The sequence below is a fragment of the Oenanthe melanoleuca genome, chromosome 17 (genome assembly GCF_029582105.1).
Source record: "Oenanthe melanoleuca isolate GR-GAL-2019-014 chromosome 17, OMel1.0, whole genome shotgun sequence".
NCBI classification, from domain to species: Eukaryota; Metazoa; Chordata; class Aves; order Passeriformes; family Muscicapidae; genus Oenanthe; species Oenanthe melanoleuca.
Window position 1 is genome coordinate 5,804,128 of NC_079350.1, and position 26,016 is coordinate 5,830,143.

Here is a 26,016-nt window from a genome sequence, read left to right on the forward strand (position 1 = left end):
CACGACGAGACTCCGCCCCCACTCCCATTTCAGCCAATCGGGGCGGAGAGCCGCCCGCCGCCGCGCCAATCGGAACGCGCCCGGCGCGGGGATGCGGCGGCGAGGGCGGCGGAGCGGGAAGGGAAGGGGCGGGGAGCGCGGCGCGAGTTCCTATTGGCGGGCGCTGACAGCTCCCCCGCAGCCGCCGCCGCCGTGCTTAAAGGGGCCGCGCCCACCGAGCCGCTCCCCGCCCACCGAGGCGCTGCCGGGGCGCACGGGGCCTGTAGGAAGTCGCAGCCCCTTTAAGACGCGCGGAGCGGGCGTCACCCGGCGCTATAAAAGGCGGCGGCGCGGCGGGCGCGGTGACAGCGGGGGTGCGGCGCGGCCGGGAAGGCTCTGGGGCCGCCATGGAGTTCAACGTGAAGAAACTGGCGTCGGACGCGGGGGTTTTCTTCTCCCGCGCCATGCAGGTGAGGCGGGGGGGTCGCCACGGTAGCGGCCCCGCCCGGAGGCCGCGGGGCGGGAGGTACGGGGGATCCGCGGGTCCCGGCCCTGGCGGAGGCAGGGGAGGTTTGCTCGGCCCCGCGGAGGCTGGAGGGGGAGATCGGAGCTGGGCGGGTCCGTCTGTGTGAGCCGCAGCCCCCGGAGCATCGCCTCGGGAGCATCGCCCCCGGCCGTGGCTCTGAGGGCAGAGCCCGGGATGGTGCTCGGGGTGGGGAGGGCAGTGCGGGGGGACATTCGTGCCTGGCGTTTGTTGTCCTTAAAGGAACAAAGCTGTGTGAGCTGGCACACGCCTGCTTTGTCTGTGCCCAGACCCACCGGGAAGGGGTGCAGAGATGTGGAACAGCTGCCCAGGGAGGGCGGGGAATGTCCCACTCTGGGGACATTCCAAACCTTCCTGGGCCTGTTCCTGTGTCACCTGCTCCAGGTGACCCTGCCCTGGCAGGGGGCTTGGGTGGGATGATCTCCAGAGATCCCTTCCAGCCCCAGTCCTTCTGGGATTCTGTAGGATGGTCCCTGTCGCTGGGGACTGGTGATGGAGGTGCCCTGCACCCGCTCTGCACTTCAGCCCCTGGAGAGTAGCAGGAGATGCCAGGCCGGGGAAGAGACGGGTGATTTGGGGATGGGAAGGAGCTGCTGAGAGCGAGCAGGTCGGGCCTCACAGGGCTGAGGCATCAGCACCACGCCAGGAAATGGCAGGAGCCGAGTTGGGGTTTAGACTGGAAATAGGAAAAGGTTCTTCTCCAGAGGTGGTGGGGCCTTGAGCAGGCTCCCCGTGGTCCCAAGGCCTGTAGAGCTCCAGGAGCATTTCGGTGCTCTCGGACACAGGGGGGATTCTTGGGGCTGTTTCTGTACAGGGCCAGGAGTTGTACTGCGATGGTCCTTGTGGGTCTTCCAACTCAAAATACTCTGATATTCACAAACTTGAGGTCAGGAGCTTCTGGGGATGAAATAACCCCCTTGGAGCTGTGAAGAAATGTGGGTACACATGAGCAGCAGAGAGAGGTGCAGCAGGTGGTGAGATGGGGCTGCTGAGCATATTTATTTCTTGGCCATAATGTCTGAAAAACTGCTCTTGTTTGGCCAGGAGAGGAGGGAGGCAGGTCAGAGCTGGTTGGGATCCTGCCTGGGAAGTGAGGTCCAGCTGGTGACTCTGGGTCTGGGCTTCTTGCTCTGCCTATTGTGTGGGGGCTGGTAAACAAACAGCAGAGCTGCCTCGTTCCAGACCTTCTGTGCAGTGGAGTAAAATCCTGGCTCTCTTGAGCACTGGTCTCCTGAAAGCAGATATCACCTCCTGTAACTCTGCCAGTGAGTCATATGTTATGAAAAAGGGAACTATTAACTACAGGTGCAAAATAAGGAGCAGATGGAAAGCCCAAAGATGCCGTTCTCATGCAAATGACCTTGGATGCAGAAGTAATGCTGGAAAGAAATCTTATGTTTAGAAGCCTTATTGTAAGTCTCTGATAAATGTTTTTTAGCTCCAAGGCGTAGGAAGGAGACAGGCCTGGGAACAGTGTCTGCACACAGTGATTCCAGAGCAAGGAGGCGTTTATAAATCGTGGCTTCTGCCTGCTACACCTACTCCACTGTCTCGTACATGAATATTCATATGCCTAATTACAGTAGTAATTTATTGAAACCAAGTGAGCACCAGCACTTGTGGACAGCAGCAGGTGTGTAAGCAGGGGGAACTGGAAGGAAAGAGATCTCTGAGGCTGAAAACCACCTCACTGCTGGGGGAATTCAGCCTTTTTGGGTGTCTGCAGAGCCCTGGTGTGGGTGAGCCCTGCCCCATCTTCCCCCAGAGCCACCACTGACAGCTGAGGTCTGCTGTGGAGAGTAAGGGCTGGGTTTGTAGCACTCTTTAACACTGCAGAGGATCTAGGATGGGAAAAAAGCTGTCTAGAAAAAGCTGTTTTCTGTAGCATTTGGAGATGTTTCCTCCAGCTCCAGGCATTTAACAAAGTGATGTTTTACTGGAACTGCAGCAACTGGGAGATAAATGGACTGGCCATTATGTGCTGTTCCACTCAGCTCCTGCTGTCTGGCAGAGCTGTCTGACCAGCACAGAGGAGCTTGACTTGAACTGGAATGAGGGATCAGCCAGGGGCAAAGGAGACAGGGCATGGTCAGCACAGCACCTCTGGGCTGGCTTAGGGCAGGAGATGGTTTGAAACCTGTCAAATGCAACCCAGCATAGGTGCTGGAAGAATGGCATTGGAGTAGGTTCCTCATGACAAAAAAACCCCAAGAAAAACAGCTCAAACCCACTGCTTCCTTTCCATGGCTCTCCCTTGCTCAGGCTTCAGTCACAGGACCCCTCCAGAAAAGCAGAGCAGACAGTAAAGTTGGGGTAGGAAAGCAGTGGACAGCTCTGCTTCCCTGAGTGGGGAAGGAGCTTCTGGGCTTGGGCACTGCAAGGGTGTAGAGCTTGTGCAGGATTCAGCACTCACCTGTACTGACACTTGCACTGCCATCTGATCAGTACTGAGGGGTGCAGCACCTGCAGGCAGACTCCTAACAGGTCACTCTTCATCTTTACTTGAAGAAGGGCCCCTCTCTTTGATCAGATGCACCTTCCAGTTATCAGTAAATGGGTTTGATCCCAAACCTTGGCCAGTGGAAGCTGTGGCCACACCTTGGATGTCTCTATTGTAGATAGGCTGCAAGCCAGGCTCTTTCAGGGATGTCTGGAAGTAACTGTAGGTGTCTGTCTTTTGTCAGTTCTGATGTAAACAGGATCTGGGTGAAAATGCCCAAGGGTGAATACAGCTTTTGGGTGCTTATCCTCCCCTAATGTCATTACTAAAACAGCTAGGGGCTGTCTTGAAGCCCCTGCAGACAGACAGACTCCCCCAGCTCCCTGAACTCTGGTGATATAATAGACTTTTATCAGTAGTAGATAAAATTAACCCTCTGCTTGCTGACCTTAATAGTGTTCACACTTTAAAAGTTGAGAGAGAAGAAGGTGACCCAAAGAAAGGACAAAGTCTTGGTAGGAACCCAGCCAGGACAGGTGACCCAAGCTGCCCAGAGGGATATTCCATACCATAGGACATTGCCCAGCAATAAAACCTAAGAGAGAGGAGAAGGTGGGACATTATTATAGAGCACATTTGTCTTTTGGAGTAACCATGACATGTACTGAGGCCCAGCTTCCCAGGAAGTGGTCCCACATCACTTGCAGATGGGAAGAAGACAGGAAAATCTTTTGGTTTCCTTTGCTTCTACACACAACTTTTTCTTCATTAAACTGCCTTTATCTTGAGCTATGAGGCTTTTCCATCTTATTTTCAACCCTCCTGTTCTGCTGAGGAGGGGAATGATAGAGAGCCTTGGTGGCACCTCATGTCCAGCCAAGGTCAATCCACCACCACAATGTTTTTCCTCTCTTAAATGCCATGCTCATGAGTTAACCAAGCTGTCCCTGTAAATGGCTTCCTTCTGTCCTCTAGCACAGTTTCACTTGGCTCCCAGCCTGGCTTTCCTGACTCTTGGTGACCAAATACTTGGAGCAGACTCTATCTGGTCCAGAGCTGCTGAAAATCAGGTAGTTTTCAGATGCTGAGTGACTGTGGCTTCTTTCCTACTACAGCCCTGTGCAAAGAGGGAACCAGATTTGCTCAACTGAATGTGTTGTGTTTTTGATCACCAAAAGAGCAAATGTTACTGTGTTTTGGGCATTTTGAGCTATTTGGAGGCTTTGAAAAACCCAACAGTCTAAATCTTCTGGCAGGTACAGGAGACTGTTCCTGGTTTAAATCTTCTGGCCCTGGTCTGATCTTTGTAATTTAAAGTGGAAATTCATAAGTAATGTCCAGTTGGATAAAATAGGGACCCTGCAAATGGCACAAGAGCCTGAAATGTGCCCCTAGACAGGGGGCTGCAGCCACCCTGTCAGAGATCACAGCATACAGGCCTGGGCCTTTATTATACTGTGATTTTATTCCCCTAACATTTAAGGAGAGGAAGGTGCTGATGCTTTCAGCATGGGCTATTTTAAAGCCTAACTCTGATGTCCTTTAGTCACAGGCCCAGCCTGTCTGATCTGTACCTGTAGTGCAGAGGGGCCCCTCCAGCTCAGCACTATTTACTGACCCTCCTGACATCCCATACAAGTGCCTGCCAACTCTCTTGGGGAGAGGGGCTTTTCCCCAGCTGTGAGTGCTTAGGGCAGCTCCCCTAACTGCAGCCCAGCACATCCATGCTTTTAGGCCTGTGGCCCAAGTGCTGCTTTCCTGCTGGGTCACCCTGTTTGCCCACCTGGGCCCTGATAAAGCAGCTCTTGTTCCTGCTGGCCAGCCAAGCGTCTCAGAGGAAACCCAACCTTTGGCTGAATTATTGATGTCCTGGAATGCAGCACAGCTCTGCTCTTCCTGGAGAGTGAGAGTGGCACTGACAAAAGGCTGCCCTGCATTATTAAGCACCTGCTGTGGGTCAGCTGCAAGGATGTTTCCTGCAGGGAGCAACCTCTCAGCTCTGGCTCATGATCCCAGGAGGCAGATCTGAGAATTGGTTCAGGGATGAGGTTCTAGAAAACAAATGGTAGCAGTTCTGCCACAGCAGGATGGAGGAGCTGGAGGTTCTTCTCAGCACTGCAATTGCCTGTGCTCTGCCAGCCCTGTCTGTCTCCCTGGGGATCTGCACCAAACCTGTAAATCAACTTGACAAAACCAAGTAACACTCCCATTTGTGGCAATCTGTTGTAAAACACAGCAATGCTCCTAGTCTGGGAGCAGCAAGGTATAAAAATCTGTCTTTTTACAGTCAGGAGGCTTGAGGGTATGATCAGTTTGTTTCTCCTGCATCTCTTGGTGTCACTGTGAAATCTTTTCAGTCAAATTTCTGTGTTATGAAAACAGATTCTCAGGAATAGAAATCCAATGGAGTTCTGCCTGAAGTGCTTGAGTAGCCAAATTTCATAAACTGCTGTTCTTCTACCCTTCTTTTCACTGGGCAGCCAGGAAAGAAGGGACCAGCAGCTGAGACCTGTTGCCACCTAAAATCTCAGATTTCCACTTGTACCAGACAAAAACACAAGCCAGCTCACAGGTCAGTGTAAGTTACCTGTAATCTTCTGTGATGAATGTGCTTCCAGGAGAGCTTCATCTGATCTCATGGCAGGCTGCTCCTGCTGCAGGTGATCCTGCTTTCCTTGCACTTCATGGCATCCCCACTACTGCTGTGAAGTCGGGTGGGTTCTCTGATAGGTCAAAAAAGTCACATTAGAGGTCAAACTGAGCTGGATCAGTGGCTCTCTGTACCCAGGGAGAAGGAGGAAGCACTGGGCAGGGACAGCACCCAGGGCAGCCCCTGCAGTGAGGCACCAACCACCCAGGCTGGGTTCAGCACATCCAGCTCCTGGGCAGGGTCAGGGAGACACTGAGGGAATTCAGTGTCAGTGGAGTCACAGCCTCCCATGCCTTGCACTTGCTTCATGCCCTCCTTTCCAACCCTGAAAGAAAGCCTGAATAAGAGATTGTTTTCTGGCCTGACCCTTTGGAACCAGGGGCTGTGGCTGAGTTCCTGCCCATCCTCCCCTTCTGGCATAGCCCCCAGGCTTGCCCTGATCCTGGTGCTGCCCTCAGCCTTGTTGCAAGACAAACAGCTTTAGTGCCTGACTTGAGATAAGAATTGAGTTTCTGAGCTCTGACAAGTGCTGAGCCGTGACCCCTGCACTGAGTTACACAAAACAGCCACAGAGGACAGTGATGCCAAAGATGCCACTTGCTAATAAAGCAAAGGACCCCAGAGCTGCAGTGGTTCAGGACAGTGGCACTGTGGAGATGCTGGAGGGCTTCAGCAGTGATCTGGCACTGCAGCAATGCTGTAAGAAGCTGACTCAATTCAGCTGAAAAGAAACTGGATTTAGGTTTGACAGCTCCAGGGCAGATGCTGGTGCAGGATAAACCTAAACTGCAGAAAAAGGAGCTGGACTTGAAAGTGAGCTGAGGTCTCAAAATGCTGTCTGGGAAAAGGGGGCGAGAGAGACTTATCTTTACATCAAAGAGTCTTGGCTTGTTAAGGAAAGATCTTAAACAGATGACTCAAGGATTTGTGCCAAGTACCTGGCAAGTCCCAGTTTGCTGCATGGCAGTGACTCAGCCCAGCCAGGCAGAGTCTGAAAACAGCTCTGGCCTTCCAGCAGTGACAGAGGAAAGCAGCTCTAGCCACTGAGAGCCATGTGTGAGCCCCAGAGAAATCTCAGACCAAAACAATACAAACACCCTTTCACCCTGAATCTGCTTTTACCCATGTCCAACAATGGCCGGGGGACCATGGCAAGATTTAGGTAAAATTAGATGGCAGTAACCAGGGGCTGCTGGTGCAGAGGAGAGACCAGAAATATGATCCCTGTCCCTGCAGCTGAGGATCTGTCACCACCCACATCTGGCAAAGCACTCCAGTGGCTGGAGGTGCCAAACAGGTCGCTGTGTAAACATACCTGCAGGGCCTGTATATCTCAGCCATCTGTAACAGGATGCCAAGGGCTGTTTGCCCCAGCTCTGGGCTCTCCCTCTCTCACTTTGTTCCCTGCATTGGGCTGGATGGGAGAGGAAAGAGCTTCCCAGGAAGGGCAGCAGACACCAGATCAGGTCCCTTGGAAGGGACATCTTGGCCCATCTAGAGCTGAGCTCTGGTGTAGGGAAGCAGAGAGGAGAAGGTACCAGTGGTAGATCAGACAGGAGCTGCATTTCATCTAAGAGCTTTAGTCAGGCTTTAATCTTTGGCATCTGACTGTGCCAGTATTGCACAGTACCACATCCTGATGACTCAGCAATGGCATCAGAGACCATTTACAAGGGTTAAGGGACAACTGGAGCCTCCGTAGGACCCCAGATGGCACCACTGTCCAAAGGGTCTTTTAGCATGATCCAACAAGATGCTGGTTCTGCCAAGAGCAGGGAATTGTGCCTAAAAATACACTGAAGTTGGCCAACTTCACTGAAAGGATCAAGTGGGAAATGGGGATGGGACGAGAGAGGATGGGCTCTTCTCTCAGAAATCCCTCAAGGAAACAATGGAGGGTGTCCAGACCACCTGAGGCTGCATCTCCAGACTGACCAACCTGGTCAGATGTCACTGCCCAGTATAAAAACATTGGAGACTTGCACAGCCTACTTGTTCCTGCTGCTAATTTTAAATTTAAAAGTAATTGCAGAGGGAGGGATTGTCCATTGCCAGTACAAATCTGAGTGCTGAGAAGAGTTGAACAGTGTTATGTTTCCATTCCCTGCTTCAGAGTGTGTCCCAGAAGAAGTGTCACTTGCTGGGAGTGGTTTTATCTAAATCCTGAGTTTGAGTCTCATGTGGTAGTGGCATTCCTGACCCCTTGGGTTTGCAGGACACAGAGTTGGTCAGCAGGAGATGAAGGGATTTAGCACCTTCCCTCATGTGAAGGATGTCTCTTGCTTTCCTGCATGAACCAGTGGAAGCCATGTGTATATTTAAATAGATCCCTCACAACTGGAATATTTTTGTACTAGACCTTATTAAAAGTTACTTATTCTGGAACACCTCTCAAACCTATTTTTAGCCCAATGCTTGTTCTACTCTTGGGCAAAAAATTTGCCCTCTTCACCTGAAGGTGCCTGGGAAAAAAGAATGACACCTTGAAGGGTTTTTAGCTCTATTCTAAGATAAAAACACAAGACAAAATCAGCTTCACTGTCCCTTATTAGCTCTCCAACACTGTAAATTTGCTTTGGAAGAATAGACTTAATGACTGCCTTCTTCTTGCAGTTTACTGAAGAAAAGCTGGGCCAGGCTGAGAAGACTGAACTTGATGCCCACTTTGAAAACCTTCTGGCCAGGGCAGACTGCACAAAGAACTGGACAGAGAAGATCTTGCGTCAGACTGAAGTTCTGCTACAGCCAAACCCCAGTAAGTCCAGCTTCTCCTAAGGCTTGAAGGACAAATATCACTTGCAGCTCAGTGCTGAAGGACATGGCCTCTGGCAGAGAGCCCTGCAGAGTCTGTGGGGTTTGGGAGAAATGTCTTTGCAGGGCCTGTCCTTCCCTGTGCAGCTGAGAGCACCTCACAGCCTGGGGCTGGGCCACCTGCTCCTGCCACTGGTGCCTGCTGTCCAGTGCATCACTGAGGACTGCATGGGGTGGCTATCATAAATCCCAGTTCAGGGAACCTCTTTTCACCTCCCTGGTGTCCCCATTGCAGGTGCCAGAGTAGAAGAATTCCTGTATGAGAAGCTTGACAGGAAGGTGCCTTCCCGGGTCACCAACGGGGAGCTGCTGGCACAGTACATGACAGAGGCAGCCAATGACTTTGGGCCAGGGACACCTTATGGTAAGTCAGCCAGGCTTATGGAGACGTCCTGGGAGTCCATCCCTCCCCAAGAGAATACCCCTAATACTGTTTTGCATTGAGATGTGTGCAGCAGGCTCCTTCCTCAGCACACAGAGCATCTTTCTGCTCTTAAATCCTCACAGTTGTCCCATCCTGGGGGAATTTTGGGCTTCCTCAAGCAGCAGACCTGCACAGAGACACAGCCTTCACTTCCAGCTGTCCTTGCCCCTGCCATGAGCTTTGTTCCCGCTCTCCAAATCAATAGCTGTTCAATAGTGAGTCCTGCTATAGCCAGAGCAGCTGTAACTGCATCTATAGCCAACACTGGCTCATCAATTCATGTTTTCTGCTCTGGTGCTTTTTAATTTGCTGCTCTGTTCCTGTGCCTTTGTTTTATGAGGCAAAGAAGGATCAGTCTGCGCAAGCAGGTAGAGCAGTAAAATATATCAGTGGCATAAATGCCTCAGCAAACAGATAAGCATCAGATAGATAAGATCAGAGCTGCCCTGGGAGCAGTGAAAACACACCTCAGGCCACCAGCAGAGTGGGCAGGGCTGGAGCTGGTGTGGGACAGGCACGGTCACCTTGCCCAGGCCAGGTACAGGTGTGCCCATGCCCCCAGCATGGCAGTGTGGAAGCTCTGGGTGAGCTGGCTGAAGCCAACACAAGTTAATTGGTTTCTCTGGAGCTGAAGGTTCCTGTTGTTGCAGGAAAGACTTTGATCAAAGTTGGAGAGACTCAGAGGCGCTTGGGTGCAGCAGAACGGGAATTCATCCGCTCTGCCTCCATCAACTTCCTGACCCCGCTGCGCAACTTCCTGGAAGGGGATTGGAGAACCATCTCTGTAAGTGTGGGAGCAGGGAGGGGGAGGCTTGTCATGTCCCTGGGGACAAGGAGGGCAGGGGGAGAGGGAAACAGTGCTAAGAGACCCCTTTCCTTTCCCTATGGTAAAGGATAGCTCCATATCTCTCCCCTTGAAGAATGCAAGGATGAGGGAGTGCCAACCCTAGATCTGCTCAGGTTCCCCCTCTGATAGGGAAGGGTTGCCAGCTGAAGAAAGTAACTCATTTCCCCACTCCTGCAGCTTGTGGACACCACCCATCACAGGCTGCCCTGTTTCCAGGAGGTTATCCTGTATCCCTGGCAACCAGCCCCAAAACTCTTGCTAAGGGAGGCGAGCATAGCAACTGGTTCTGTCTTCCTGGCACGTTTTAATAAAGAAATAGATTTGATTCCTAGGTGATACCACATCCCCTCCCCTACCCTGCTTGTAAGCACTGTGCTGTGTCCCCTGCAGAAGGAGCGGAGGATCCTGCAGAACCGGCGCCTGGACCTGGATGCCTGCAAAGCCAGGGTGAAGAAGGCCAAAGCTGCCGAGGCTAAAGCAGCGGTAACTCCTCCCCTCATTTCCCTCCCCTCTTCCCTCCCAAGGCCTTCTGGCCCCAGGACTTGGCTCACATGGTCAAAAATTAGGTTACCCTGCTGTGCCCTGTCTCTGACAGGCATAGGTGGGGAGTTCCTCATCAATTCCTCATCCCTTCCCTCATGGAAGGGAACCAGGAGCAGGAGCCCTGTGCCTGTTTCTGAGACATCCTCTTTTGGGGGAATTGTTGAAGCAAACAGTTTGAGCTTCTGGAGTCTGGAAACTTGCACTTGACCCAGGCTCCTGCCTGATCAGGGTTGCTGGATGAGTTGTGCTAGTCACTAAAAGGCAGCATCTTCTGAGGACTTGCTAATTTTCACAGGGGATCTTAAACAAAGCCAAGAGAGAGCCGAGTTGGGAGGTGCACGATGGAAAGGCTGGAGCTCTGCAGCAGTCCCAGCCTGTCAGACTAGTTAGGATTCTGCCAGCTCCCAGGCAGGAGTGCTGTGGGAGCCTGTAAGGGGTGGCCAAGATCAGGCTGGCTACAAGGTCTGTCCCTGAGCCTCTCTGCTCACTTCATGGTGCTCTAGTTTACAGGCTTGTCTTGCCCTCTGGCTTTGGGGAATTTATCACACTGGGCACTGATGGGTTCCCCGGAAGGTCTGGTTAGAGCTGGTTGTCATCCTGTAGAGCTCTGGCTGTTGGCACAAGGACCTGCCAAGTTCTGCTTTTGCCTTGGGGCCACACAACTGGCAAATGTGTGCAAGTCAGAATCAGACTGTCCTTGTCAGTCAGAATCTGGGATGAACTGGGATACCAACTCAGCAGCCCTGCTATGAACCCATTTCTAACCATCTGCCAGCTGGGCCTCTGGCCTTGTCTCTCCCTGGATAGCCAGTTCCCAGGTGTTTTCCCTTTCCTCCAGCTCCAATTACATCCATGGCAGATGGGGAAGCTGTTCTAAGCTCAGCAGCCTCCATCAGCAGGTCTGACAAAGTGCTCAGACCTACACAGGACAGCTGTAAACAGTAGTAGCTGCCCTTTTAAAAAAGCCTCCTCTAATCAGTCAGGTCCCCCAGATCCTCTGAAAATAATTTCAGGAATCCCCCATTCCCCTTCTGGAGGGGACAGTGCCCCCAGTGTCAGGGGGAACTGGTGGCCATTACTTTAAATGCAGATCAGAGCAGGAATTCAGATACCTCCTGTGCTTCCTCCCTTTCCACCCTCCTTACCTTGCTTCCTACAGGAGGTGATCCCAAGGCCTCTCACCTGCACACACACCCCTGGTTTAGGGACTCTCCTGCAGCTGGAAAAGAAAACTTTATTTCCCACTGGAACTTTTGGGGTGCCCCAGGCAGGTGCAGAGCCAATCCAGGCTTTCCAGGGTGTCCTCCCCAGGCCAAGCCTCAAAGTAGCAGAGTGGCTGAAACACTGAGCACAGCAGCAGAGCAAATTCAGCTGCTACTCTGGGGACCCATCTCTCACCCAGCTCAGCTGACAGGTGGGGTGCCTGGGCTCTGGGTGCCTCCCTGACCTGCTGGATGAGAAGGTGGAAGCTCCCAGCACTGGGGAGAGCTGGTTCTCTGCTCTAAACACCTCATCTAGATCACAGCATTCTCTGTAACATGCCTGGAGTCCTGTGTCACACGTCCCATCCAAGCTGAAGTATCCCAGCTCTCCCAGCTCACCTCTCTCTTGCTGCTCTTCCCTCTGTAGTGCAAATTCGTGTTCCCACAGCTTCTGTCTCCTGATGCCCCTGGAGTGCTGCTGCCCAGACCTGTGAGCTGCTGTGGAGCACCTGGGCTTGTGCATTTCCCACAGACTCTGTGCTTTGTCCTTCCTGTTGATGCTGTTTTGTTTACTAACCTTTTTGTTTTGTTTCTTTGTAATTTGCTCAGTGTGAGGGAGATGTGAGTATTGACTGTGCTAACAGTGGTGTGATTTTTTTTTTTTCCTTTAACACCTCTCATTGTCTCTTTCCCATTTTTAAAAAGAAAATTCATATCTCCTTTGTCCTATTGGGACAGGCCCTGCAGCATGTTCTGAGTGTGATCTGGGCTGTGGCTGCCTGGGGAAGGTGCTCCAGAAGGATGGGAGTGTCAGACCTACCTGCAGCCCCTCTGGAGCATCCCTTGGGTCCATCCACATTGCCTGCAAGCAGTGCTCAAGAGAGGCAGGGGCTCCCCTGAAGACCCCCTCGGGCTCCTCCAGCTGCAGGCAGGAGGAGGTGGGGTTGGGTGGCCAGTCCCTCTCTGGAAGGGCAGCCCAGAGACAATGACAGGCAGGATGATCTGGTTGTGCTGCTGTTCTGCCCCTTCTCCCCATTACCAGAGTGGAAGGGGGATGGAAGTGGGTCCCTTTTGACCACTGCTTGCAAATACAACTTCTCCATGCACAGAAGTACAAGAGAAGCTTGCCTCCTTCATCCCATGTGCTGTGACTAGTTTTGGGACTCCCTGGAGACCAGGGAATGGGAGGAGAGGTTTCTTCAGTTGCTCTTGATCATCAAAAACCAAAAAGCATAAGCATCTATTTCTGTGAAACATCCTTTTTCCCAACAGGGAGGAGTCCAGCCTGCTTGCTATGCTGGCCTCAAACCTCACTGGTGCATTTTTCTCCCTATATTAAGGTTTAACTTGCAATAGGAGTTGCTCCTCCTTATTCCTTCCTCCAGCCATCCCTAAAACTCCTAAATGGTATGAGGAAAAAAAAATGGTTGGGCCTGCCTGACTGCTCTTCCACACACTGGTCACTCATTCCAGCCAGCTGCCTGGGGCCCAGCAAAGTGGGTCAGTGTGTATAAATGGATTTGGGTGACTGCAGAGATTAACCTGGGAGAGAGAACAAGGGGCCTGAGGGGATTAATGCCAGAGCTGGGACCCAGCAGGGCTGTGCCAGCCCTACACAGCTGCCACTGGGCAGTGAGGGCTGCCCAGGAGGATTCCTGATGTTGGCAGCTCCTTGGCTTGTGTCTTTAGGTAGTGCTACAGCCAGAAGCCATCCCAGGAGCAGGCCTGGTCTGGACTGAATGAAAGCTCCACATTGTGGTGGTTAATGAGCCCACAACTGTGTGGGGGTGGACTGGATCCATTGCACTTCCAATGAGGAAATCCCTGGAGTTCTTCATGCCCCAGGGCAGAAGTTTAGCTGTGGAGGTGGTTTGGAGGTTTTCTGACCTCTGGGATGAAAACTCCTACACTGCCTCTGGCTAGACCTGGCTTGGCTAAGCCATGCGCCTTCCTGAAAACAGCAGATGTGGCTCTGTTAGGAGAAAACATAGCTTGGAGAGAGTGAGAGCAGTAGAAGGCACTGTGGAAAGGATGCTCCAGTGCTGGTAAACACTCCTACTTTAAGGGCAAGCCCTGTACAGTGACTGTAGGCAGGAGACCAAGGGGAAGTGAGGAATGGAAGTCCCACAGGGCCGAGCAAATGCAACAAGAGCAATGTGCTGGCTGCAAGGCAGTGGGAATGCCTTTGAGATCGTGCTGTATGAGCTGATAGCTGGAAGTACAGAGTTCCTAACAGTAGGAGTGTCTGCTGCTCAAGTCCCAGGTGTGGCTGCACAAGCCAGTCCACCTCCCACTGCACAGCCTGGCCTCCACACGCCGCTGCTGAGATGTTGGGAGACCTCCCTCCTGCCTCTCGTCACAACCCCAGCAAAGCTCCCAGCAGGCAGGAAAAAAGCCACTGCTGTCTTGTTCCACCCATCACCCAGTGCCTCCTGTTGACTCCTCCAGTGCCTTGTACATGACACTCTATTCCCCCCCAGGCTGTGCCTGACTTTCAGGAAACCAGACCTCGTAATTACGTGCTCTCCGCCAGCGCATCAGCGGTAAGATCCCCTGCTCCTGGATCCTGCCCCTCCTGGACACTGCCTCTCCAGCCTCCTCCTGCCCCTCTCTCTGCCTGACTGAAACTCAGGCCTAGTGCTCTGCTGTTTTCAACATTTTAATGTGACATGGGCTGCCCAGGGTTCCTCTGACTCAGCCTTGAGGATTCCCATCACTCCTGTGCCTGCTCAGGTTCTGCCCCTTTGCAGTTGGGTTTGTTTCCACACCAGCTTCCCTGCCAGCCCTCTTCCACATTTCTAGTGGGGATCTTCTGCTGGGTTTTTATTGCTAGGGGAGCAATTGAGAGGAACAATCTCCAAGAGGTTCTGGATGGTTCCAGCTGTACAGTGGCAGTATCAGTCACGTGTGACTGCCTGAGCTGTACCATGGTGTCAGTCAGAGGTTTTGAAGCTGGTCAAGAAAACAAAGTTAGAAGAATCTCTCTGCCACCAGTGTCAATAACAGTGTAGGTTTGTCTGTTCTGCAAACAGAGGTCATTTTTTTTTTACTGTTTCATTGTGTTGGCAGCTGTTCCACAGCCAGATGTACCCAGGGTGGGTGAACAGCCTGCTGTGTCTCCACTCTGTTGCACTGAGTGGTTGTGGCCAAGCAATTGACTTCCCATGCTGTGTTCATGGCTCCCCATTGTGCAATGTCACATTTCTCATTAAAATGTTGAAAACTGATCATCTTGCTTCCTAACTAGCATTCAGAACAACACTGATGCCTACTAACAGAATAATCTGGGATTGGGATCTGCAGATATGAAAAAGGACAGCCCAGCCTTCTCAGAAACAAAAAACACTGTGGAAACAAGCTGGATTTGGTTAATGGGAAACCCATCCCATTTGGAGACAGAGGTGTGTCTGAGCTGACAGCATCAGTGTTAGTTCCTATGGGAGTCTGTCCTGACCTTCTTGGAGAGAGATGCTGGGATCAGAAATAGCTTTGCACAATATCTAGAAAATTATTTCCATCTGTCCCAGGCTCAATGATGAGAGTCCTGCAGAAGAAGCTGATCTTGCTGATGCTTCAGCAATTGCTCAGTTCTCCTGTCTCCTAAGCAGCTCAGAGCCAGCTTGTGGCTCTGGCTTGTCCTTTGGGCAGGTCTGTTGCAAGGGACCCAGAGAAGAGAAACTGGAATTCCCCTGCCTCTGAACAGACCAGGGCTAAAGCACACCCAAAGACAAGCATTAGTACAATGTGCAGTGGTATCTCATGGAGTGTCCAGACACTCAGTTGGATATGCCCAGCCCTCACCAAAAAGTACTTTGATCTGCTTCTGCTCTATTGCAAAGCTGCTGTGGGGAACAGGTGCCACATAGAGGAACAGAACAGGAGAAGAGATTTTGTGAGGTTTTTAGCCAGCAGGTGTCTACCCTGGGTCATCTGTGCCTAGTTCAGTGCTCCCTCATCAGGCTTTGCTAGTGCTGGTGGCACTGGCAGTGAGCAGGGCTCTGGGAGAGCAGCAAGCACTGACCTGATCAGCTTGGATGAGTGCTCAGCAGGGCCTCCTACCAGGAGTGCCTGTGGGAAATGTGCTGGCCTGAGCAGTGTCTGGCCTCGTGGCTTCCAAACCTTTCAGAGGCTGCAGCTGGTGGGTGAAGAGCCACCTGAAGTCCAGCTGCACTGGCAGGGGTGACCTGAATTACAGTTTGCATCTCTAATTAGCAAAACTCAGGCTGAGCCCAGGCTGCTCCCTGGCTCTGTACAGGCAGGGCTGCTTTGCTGCAAGCTCTCAAATCCCAGCATTCATCCCAAAGGGGTCAGGCACTGCAGCAAGGTAGGAGCTCTTCATCCTGTTGCTCTGCTTTCTTCCAGGCCAGAGTCCTTGTGCTACTTCTTAGTGTGCACTGACAGTGCAGAGCAGTGGCTGCTGCTCACCTGGCTCTTGAGCTTGGCTCCTTTCTGCAGGGAGGGGTTGGTAATGCCCAAGGTAACAGCTTTGTCTTACAGGTGAGCAAACAGGTCAGCTCTCTCCTGGACCACACGCCCTCAGCTGGGCTCTGATTTGAATTCTAAATTTACATTGTTGTTTTTAGAGAGGTGGATAACGTGATGCTTTTATTTTTTTTTTTCCCTTCCACAACAGGAGGGCTCAGATAGAATTAAATCCAAGAAAAAAAGCACCTCCCTCGTTTTCTATGAGTTGGAGGCTGAGGAGCTGTTTCTCCTCTCTCCCACACTGACCTTTTGTTTTTGTGTAAGAAGGTGTACATGAGCTGTGCAAGCCTAAATATCCCTTTCAGACCCTGCCATGTGCTGTACTCCTAGGAATGATTCCAAGAAAAACATATTGAGTATCTTAAAGAGGATTCCTCTGGCTTGAGCTAGGGTACAGGAAGACAATTGCAGATGATGGCCTTTTCTGCTCTCTGAGCTGTCCAAAAAGGAGCCACACAGAGTCTTAGCCCAGGGATAGAGCTGGGCTGTCCCAGAACACCACAGGGTCAGACCTGGAAGTGGCACAGCAAAGGCAACAGAAGAAAAATAAATCTGGTGGGTGCTGCACTGATTAAACAGGGCTGCCATGGTTTAAATACTGTCCACAGTGCCTGAGTAGGAAGGCCTGGGATCAGAGGGGAGCTTCCCCTTGCTCCAGAACCATGGGGATGTGCTGACAAAGGCCTTGTGCCAGAGCAGCAGTTCAGGATCTGTTTCTCAGCTTCCTACAGCATGCTTCCAACACCTCCTTCCAAAACAGGGGCTCTTAGAAGAGGAAGGGACCTGTGTCCCCACACATGGCTGAAAGCCACTTCCTGATTTGCAATAACAAAACATCCCCTTAAAAGTCAAAGAAAACACCCACCTCAGCACCTAGACCAGTACAATAATTCTACTGAAGTAAGAGATGCCAGTCAGGTTACATACCATGGAGAAGGAAGCAATCCCAGAAGCCTGGCCAAACCTTCCTGCTCCAGCCTTTCCCCAGTACAGGCAGGTCCTAAAGGTGCTCCTTATATTGGCTGCTGCAGTCTTTCTGCACCTGGGGCTCCCCCAGCCCACCTGAGGACAGTTGGTGGGCAAAGCTCAGCTGGGAGAGCCTGGTCCAAACAGAGCCTGCTCTCCCTCTGACACCCATGTCCAGCACAGGTGCCCCCAGTGCAAATTCAGCTGTATACTTCCCTGACCTGCAGAGGCGAAGCTGAGCTGCACAGGGTCATTCCCCTGGCCCCCCTGGTGTGGGTGTTGCAGGCAGGTTGCTGTGCTCTGGGATCCAGGGGGATTTCACATCTCAGGACTGAGGCAGTAGTTGGCTGCTGAGGAAAGGCCAAGCCAAAGACCTCTGTGAAGGATCAATGTGTTTTTCTGCCTCCTCTCTCCCTTTGCCGTTGCTGTGTGTGACTTCTGTTCACTGTTTCATGTCCTGAAGCCAGATCCCACAAGCAGCTGGAGGTATCCAGTGTTCTGCTGCCTCAGGTGTGCCCCTGTGGATGAGGAGAGTAGGAAGGGGAATAGGAAGGTGATGTTTTGCCTGGCTCAGAGGCAGCGTCCAGCCCCTGCTTCCTCCTTGCTGTGGCTAAACAGGTCTGTTGGCAGTGCAGGCTGGGTGGATTATCCCATTTCTGTGGACTGTGGGTGAGGAACACTGGCCTCTGTGTGGCTGGAGCTCACAAAGCTCACTTGCCTCTCCACAATCCTAAAAGAAAGGCTGTCCTTCAACACCAACCCTGCAGCTTCAGCAAAGTGAGCCTTGCAGTGCAGAGGGCTCTGCTGTTAATCCTTTTTATCCTGGAGCCCATGGAATGCAGTGGCTGCAGCAGCCCTGGCAGGGAGCAGAGCTGGCTCTGGTGGCAGGGACTTGCTCTGCCATTGTGAAACTGAACTCGAGGGTGCAGGAATGAGGGCAAGGGGCATGGATCTGGCAGCTGCTGCTGGGTGAAGGGCTGGCTTGTCCCTGGAGTTGGCCTGCTGTGTCCATGGAGGTCCCTGCCTGTTGGTGTTAATGCCGAGTGCCTCACGACGTCTCCAACACTGATCTCCTTTCCTGTTGCTCTGTGGCCCCTGCAGCTTTGGAGCGACGAGGTGGAAAAAGTAAGTACCCAGCTGGAATTGTGCTCAAACCTTCTGGGGGTGTTCAGAGGATGGGGGTGCTGTGGAACCCTTCCTGCACACAGGCTGGGAGGATCAGGGGCTGCTGCTGCTGTGTCCCAGCCCGATCCCTCTGTGTGGCTCAGTGCAATGGCAGCAGCTTGGGACGAGCCATGGGCCTGTTGGCTGTCCCTGGTGGGAGACACAGAAGGCTCAGAACCCTGCACTGAGTGACAGGAGCAGAGGTGATGCTCAAGGTGTGACCCAGCTCTGCTCCTGTGGCCATGGCTCTGAGCCTCCATGTGCCTCTGGTAGCCCCTGGCCTAATCCATGCAGCTGGCTCCACACAGAGCTGGAGCAAGAACAGAGCATTTCCTGTGCACAGCCCCAGCTGCTGCAGGGAACAGCTCGGCTGGGGGAGGTTTGAAGCCTCATGGGGTTGATTCTCTCTGGGTGAGCTGCACTTACCCTTCTGATCCATGGAGGCTCTGGAAGTGAAGTGTGGCTTGTCCATGAAGATGGATGGAGGGCTGAAACCAAGGTGAGCTCTGTGTGGAGCTCCAGCACAGCATGGAACTTCCAGAGACACCTTCTGGGATCCTGTTCCTTTCCCACCTTGAACACTCCCAGCAGGCAGTGCTGTGAAGCCTGAAGTGCAGGGTGGCAGAAGTTCCTGTGTGCTGTGCATGTTAGCAGCCTGTTGCTGTTACTCCAAAGGCATCTGCAGAATGGACTGGCTGCTCCTGACCCAGCTCTTCCTGTTCTTTAAATCCTTCAGTCCCTCACCAAACAAGCTGGCTACAGTCAGCTGTGAGCATGCAAGGATCTTTTCCTCTATCCTCTCTCTTTGGGCTATTCTGCTTGGATAGACCAAAGTGTGTAAGTAAATGTTGAAGTTCTCCATGTCTTGGAGAGGCACAAGACTGGAAGGGGCCTCCCAGGTCACCATCCAGCTCTGGCTTTATAGAAAACATCCTGCAACTGCTCAGAGTTGGCAGGGAGAGGCAAATCCCAGGCAGCACCAAATGAAGCTGGGTCTGCCTGGCACAAGTTTAAATAGCTCTGAATACTGGAGTCTCAGCTCACAGGAGCAAGAATCATTTGGTGTTTTGAAGGCATTACACTGGTATTTCCTGTTACATTCTCCCTTCTCCTTTAAATAATCCCCTTGATACAGAGGATGCAAGGAAATAAATCAGTTGAGTTGCAGCTTAAGATAGACAAATCTGATTAAAAGACTGTCAAAGCATTTCTTTGTTGTAGCCTGGCTCTACATTGGTAATGCTGGTACCAGATGAGAGCTGTGCTGGCCCCAGCAGCACCTCCAGTTTGTCCTGCTGGGAATACTGGGTCTCCTCTGGGGTCATCAGTGATGTGGCCTTTGCTCTGAGACTCTCAGCCTGACTGGATCAGCCCTCTGGGCTCAATTCCAGACATGTCAGTCCTGTGCCAGAATGGTCAGGGCATTCCCAAAGCAGCAAAAGGAACCAAGGCTGCTCTCTGATGGCTGTATGCTCCTGGAGGAGGTGAAAGGGTTCTCTTTCCAGTGGGCTGGAGCTGAGTAGGTGTCACTCTTCTGTGACAGCACATCCCAAGAGGACACCAGCACTGGTGTAAGGAATACTGCATATTCCTTAGGGGGAGAACAGGAGGGGATGCTTGTCACCCCTTTCCATCAGCAGGTGGGGAGAGCACTTGGCTGCTCCAGCACTTCTGCAGATCTCCTTGCCAGGATCCACCTGGGTGTTCTGGTATTGCAAAACCAGTGTAAATGCAATGTTTGCTGCGGGGGAGAGATGGGTCTCCAGTGTGAGTCTGTCTCTGAATTCCCAAAGCCTGCTGTGGAGCTGCCTGCTATTTACCAGTGTTTAATTCCTCCTAGCTCAGAATCAGTAACTAGTCCCAAAGGAGACCCTTGGGTAGAAGCTGGACTGGGATGTTCATCTCCATTGCAGATTTAATTAGCAGGAGCAGTTTGGTAAATGCTGCCTGGCCTCAGCCATTGTTCTGTGGTGATAAAAACAAAACCACTGCACTTCCAGAGAGAAGCCTAGGGAGGCTGTTGCAGGTGCAGAAACAAGGGATTAAAGGGACCAGAGCTGGCATGGAACTGACTTCCCACATACCTCAGGATTAACAAAGCCTCCCCATCTTCATGTTCTACTCTTGTGGGAATAGGAGCTTCCCTGCTTGATGCATCAGTTTTGAGCTGACATTCCATCACCTGCAGTGATCCAATGCAGGATTAAGAAGGAATCAAGCTGAAATACAGCCAGAGGTCTCTGGGATCCCAACCTAGGGTCTCTTGTGCTGCTGCTCAGTGTCCCAGCTGCACATGGATCCTGCAGCACCCATGTCTTGCTGCCAAAGCAGGGTTTGGAGGTAGGGGCTGCAGAGGCAGCACAGGGCTCCTGCCTTGTGCTGCCTGAGCCCCCATCCTGTTTGCAGGCGGAGCACGAGCTGAGGCTCACACAGACCGAGTTCGACCGGCAGGCAGAGGTGACCCGGCTGCTGCTGGAGGGGATCAGCAGCACACACGTGAGTCCTGCGGGGCACTGGGCGTGGCAGGGGCTGCAGAGACTCCTGCCTCCTGCCAAGAGGATCATGGAGTGCTGCATGTGGAATAGAGGTAGAAGAGGTGGTAAATTCGGGGTACCTCAGGGGAGCAGTAGCTGCAGCCAGAGAGTTTCTCTGCCTGGCAACCAAACTCAGTCAAGCTGATGCTCCTTTTCCCTCCAGGTGAATCATCTTCGCTGTCTCCATGAGTTTGTGGAGTCTCAGACCAACTACTATGCTCAGTGCTACCAGTTCATGCTGGATCTACAGAAGCAACTGGGCAGGTAAGACAAGAGACTGCTTTTACTTCTTAGAGAAGTAAAGGGTTATTGATGTCCTTACCCTCAGCTCAGGGCTCTTTCCCCCTCCCACATCATGATGTTGGGCAGAAGTTATAAAGTGCCTTCACAGCTCTGATAGAGCTTCTGATTTTAGAGTGGTGAGCAGTCCTGGTGGTGGTGGTGCATTTGGAGCAGGCTTTGCCATTGGATTTTTACATTCCTCTCAAAGCATGATGGCCATGGGAATTTGAACATTCTTCCTCTAAATTAGTTAAATCACACAGGACTCAAATTCCTGTTGCCAAGCAATGAGCCTGAGCATGGTCTGCTGCAGCACTAACAAATCCCAGATTCCATATTCCTTGCTGCTGGCTGCACATCCCATGGGGTAGGCTGGGATGTTCTGTCTGGTGATGTTACACCAGCACAGGCCTGACCCAGAAGGGGCTGCTGCCTTTACATGCATACTCACACTCCTGTTCCATTCTTTTTTCCATGCCTGCAGCTCCAAAGGAGAAATGTAAGTATGATATTGGCCAGAATGAGCTCTGAGGGCTCTCCTCCCCTGTGTGACTCTGGGATTTCTGTGTGATCACTGCCAAGGCCAGAGCTATACTCCCTTAGATAACTGAGCCTGAGCTCCATTACTGTCTCTCTGGAGAGCCTGCAAAGCCTGGGAGCCTCCAGCTGTGGCATCCAGTTCAACAGCATCCCTTTCCAGAAGAATTAGCAGGCAGAACAGGTAACACAGTCTGTGAGAGCAGGGCAAGGACACAGCACAATGGACCATTCAAACAGAGCCGAGAGCAGCACCTGCCCAGCCCCCTGTGCAGTGCCACACATCAGTCTGGTCCTCTGTAAGCTGCTGAAACAGAGCACTGGAGTCAGAATAGGCAGACAAGTGTCACCTGCTGCACAGTCTCAGCACCTGAGACCTGAGGGTGTTTCCCCACATGAAGGGCAGCGTGGGTATGTTACAGCTGGCTGTGTAGGCAGCAACTCTTGAGCATCACCTCTGCAGGCAGCTGCTGAAATGAAGAGTCATTGTGGTTCCTGAGGCTGGAGCCTCACTGAGCTGTGCTTTTTCTCCCATGTAAGATTTTCAGGCACATTCGTAGGCAACGCAGAATCCGCATCTCCCGCAGCCACCACCTCTCCTCCAGCTGTTGCTGCTGCCACACTCCCTGCTGTGCCTACAATTCCAGTGGTGCCCACAATTGTTGGGGTGCCCAACACCGTGGCAGAGGGGGTGCTGAACCCCAATGAAGTCAAGCCTCCTGCCAGTGGGACACGCAGGGCCAGAGTCCTCTACGACTACGAAGCAGCTGACAGCACCGAGCTGGCACTACTTGCAGATGAGGTTGGTGGCTTTCCCGACTTGGATTTGGCTCTAACTGCCCAGCAGCCCATGGTGTGCCCAACAAGGACTTTGGTTCCTTTTCCTACCCCAAAACCTGCTTTATGAATAGAATCTTTACCTGGATATCCGTATCTGCTGAGTTGCAGTGAGCTTGTGCTCATGGCCTTTACTATTTAGCATCACCCAAATAACTCCTCCTGTTGAAGCCCAACTTTACCCAAAATAAAATACTCCAATACTTAGTATCTTCCCTGTGACCCTGAAATACAGCTGACTTATCCAGAGCCATGGGATAAGCTGTTGGCTGGGGGCCTGCTCTAATCATGCTAAAAAAAAAGATAAATCACCAAGTTGGAAACTTCTCTGTTCTCTAGACTGAACTTCTGTATTCAGAAGGGATGACATAGCAACATGCAGAAGTACCTTGAGTCACTCTGGAGAATGAAAAAGCAAAAGGGACACTACTGGGCAGTTTTCCATAGATCTTGTGTCAAAGCTGCAGATAGCTCCAGGGAAAGGGCACAGATGCCTGCTAAATGAACTTCAGGAATTACTGTTCTTTCAGTCCCCATCTGACTGAACTACTTGGCTCTGTCTGCAGAGTCAGGTCCTGTCTAATGTGCTGTCTTCTCTCCCCAGATGATCACTGTGTACAGCCTGCCAGGCATGGATCCAGACTGGCTCATAGGGGAAAGAGGGAACCAGAAAGGGAAAGTTCCTGTCACTTACTTGGAACTGTTAAGTTAAATGTTAAGAAGAATGTACAAGCAGAATGCACCCCTCATCTGGCACTTCTAACGCGGATTTCCTCATCCGAGACCATTGCTCTCTTCAGGGTCGACACTCCATTGCTAATATGGGAATTGTGGGAAAGAAGTGGGAAAACTGTTATGGTGAGGTTTTGGGAAAGGGCTGATGGTACCCAAGACTGAATTTGTTACCTACCAGTGCAGCCTGCTTTGAGGTTACTCCTGATGGTACAAAATTCCTTGGTTACTTTTTCCCTTCCCTGCCCTAGTCTTGTTCCTCGCAGTGGCTTTCCCAGGGCGAGCTGTGTCCCTCAGCAGCTGCTCACCAGTTACACTTCCCTCCTGTCTGGTGTGGGTTAGTGCCTGTCTGCCCCTCCTCTCTTCTCCAGCAGTAGAATTGCCCAAGTCCAACCACTGAGCATTCCAGTAGGGAAGTGTCCCACACAGCCCCTCTGACATGTCCTGGCACATAAGGCAAGGAGGCTGCAGTTAAAATTTAGGAGCCTGTTAAACCCACCCACCCTGCTCACCCATGGGAGACCAGCAATGCACGACTGGCCAAGAGCCACAGTCACTGTCCTGGGGCCTGGAGGCTCCCACCTACCCCTGTCCCCTGAAGCTGGAAGATTTCTTTGTGGAGACCAACCTGCTACCCCAAGGCCTAACCCCAAACCTCCATGCAAGGGACCATGCATCTCGCTTGCATTTCCTCTGGGAAGTTGCTCTTGGACTGCAAAGTTTACAAGCCTTTTTACAAGCTTTGCTCCCTGTGTTATTGTCCTGGCTTTTCTTTCAGTGTGTCTGTCCAGGCATGTTTTAGCCTGATTTTATTTCCACCCTGAATCACTGATTTAATGAATGTTTCCCCTCCCATGTCAGCAGTGAACAGATTTGGTGCATCCCAGTGCAGAAAGGGACAGTCCCACCTGCTGTGACCCCCAACAAGGAGCTGTTCTTGGCCATACACAAACCATGACCCAAGCTGTGCTGGAGGGATGGGACAGTTTAGCTCAGGTGTGTATGTGTGTGTGCCTGCTCCCTCTGGAATGAAGTCTTAGCTAGAGCTCACCTAAAGGACTTCCACTTGATGTGTTCACGAGTTTTCCACTCAAGCTGGATGGAAGAGAAACTCACCTGCACCAAGCTCTGTTCACACTCTTCCCCGGGTATGTCAGAACTAACTTTGCTTGTTTATTGATCTTTTGCACTTTCCCCAAAGGTATCGTGACCATTCTAATGTAACAGGGCACTGAGCACCTGTGTTTGTGGGGCTCGTGGGTTTCAGCACTTATTTGCCAATAAACAAACTGCCTGACCTCCTGCCTCAGCATCTTCTGTGGGCTCAGGGCTGTCCTTGCTCCCCAGCCACAGAGCTGTGGGGACAAGCAGGGAGACAAAGGGAGCAGCTCAGGTGAGAGCAGTGCCCTCCTGCTACCCCAGGCTTGGAAGCTGGGGTTAAAAGCAAAACAAAGCTGCTCATCCTTCCTGTCCCACCTGACACTCCCAACACACTGCCAGAGCCTTGTGGTTCCTCTCCCAGCTGACATATCTCAGTTGTACTACAGCTTCAGGAGCTCTGAGAAACAACAGCTCCTCCTGCACCTGAAGCAAAAATAGAGCAGCAGATGACTTCAGCTGCTGAGAGACCCAAGTGCTATTCTAGATCTAACAGACTTTTTTAGTTGTTATGGAAACTAGATCTGCTGCTAATCTAAAATCCTGAAGTCTTGTCCCTAACACCCAGCTTGGAAGGAACTCCTGGGAAAAGCAGCTGTTGAAATGCTCTGTAATGCAGCAATAATGCTTGGCTGTTCTAATTAAAGAGAACAGGGAAATCAAATGATGTTGATGTTCTAGTTAGTTTTAAAACTGCCAGGACTACCACTCTCATAGTCCTGATCTATTAGAGATCTATCTCTGCCTATTTCCCTTCCAGCATGTGTATTTTCCCTCAGGCCAGTGACATCCCTGTTCCCCTGTTATTGCTCTCCTTGGTACATTAAAGCAGCAGCAGCTTAATGAAGCAGAAAATGGTCTCTCCCCTCAGAGCAGCCAGAAGGAATTCTCTTGCTGGCACCAGCACTCTGTTCCCTCTGCAGTAGAAAAAAAAAAAAACCACATGGAACATCTATTGGTACTCCAGACTATACAGGAAGGTGACAATTGTGCTGCTTCTTTGCAGATGTCAGGTGTCCTAGGGTGACTGTCACCCTAGGGGAGCCCCCCTTGGCTGGATCCTCTCTATGCTGAGGGACAAGTACAACTCAGGACTGAAATGCTGCTGTAGCTCTAAAACACAAGTAACCAACAGCATCCACTGCTTTTGCTGTCTGGCACCAAGAACTCCTGCCAAGCACCACCAACTCACTCTGGTGCTTGAATAAACATCTAGAAGAATCCATTCTTGTTGAACACCAAGTGATGAGGACACTGCAACTTCCAAAGCCATAACAAAATGGAAAGATCCCAACCACAGCTGTCAAGTAACAGCCTCTGCAATAACTGAACTTGCTTAGATGAACCAGGTTTTTTCTTTGCTTCCCCTCCCCTTGGCAGCCCTCATCCATTTGCTGTCTCTGCAGTTTTTCACCTTCAGCTCTCTAGGGTCACACCCAGTTCACCATGGCATAAAGTGTTTCTGGTTACAGGCTGCCCCATCAAAACACCATTGTCACACCACCTCACAAGCTCCTCTCCCTTCTACTTTTACTCCAGCCAGTTCAAATCTCTCCAAAGCCCTCGTGGCACGTGACACTAGAGCAAACAAATGTGCCAGGATATTGCCAGCACTTAAGCTTACAAGGTAAAAAAACCCAAACAACCTCAAAGATTATCTCATTTTCTAGCTCTAGTCTCTTAAAACCATTGAAATTAAAAAGGTTCTGGCTGGTAAAGTAATAAAGTGTCTATTCAGGAAAGAACTGGTAGGTTAATAGCTCACAGCTACACTGAAATTTGGTTCTTACCTAAGTCTAGATTTCGGGCTGTATTTTAAGCACTGACTTTCTCTTACTGTCCTTAATACACACTGAGCCTCAGAACCTTAAAGAGTTTGTT

The 26,016-nt window shown here is 51.6% G+C and overlaps 1 protein-coding gene across 2 annotated transcripts; it reads left to right on the plus strand.

The window, feature by feature from the left end:
* The first annotated feature begins 219 nt into the window (after positions 1-219).
* On the plus strand, positions 220-24,275 carry SH3GLB2 (SH3 domain containing GRB2 like, endophilin B2). Of its 2 annotated transcripts, XM_056504811.1 has the most exons (11): positions 220-449; positions 8,227-8,368; positions 8,660-8,788; positions 9,499-9,632; positions 10,086-10,178; positions 13,921-13,983; positions 17,993-18,016; positions 20,462-20,551; positions 20,753-20,853; positions 21,949-22,210; positions 22,850-24,275. In XM_056504811.1, the coding sequence occupies exons 1-11, from the start codon at positions 387-389 to the stop codon at positions 22,955-22,957; spliced, it is 1,209 nt and encodes a 402-aa protein (XP_056360786.1). In that variant the 5' UTR covers positions 220-386; the 3' UTR covers positions 22,958-24,275. The 2 variants fall into 2 exon arrangements, with proteins under 2 accessions (XP_056360786.1, XP_056360787.1); XM_056504812.1 differs by lacking the exons at positions 13,921-13,983; positions 17,993-18,016 and having other exon boundaries at positions 234-449.
* The last annotated feature ends 1,741 nt before the right edge of the window (positions 24,276-26,016 follow it).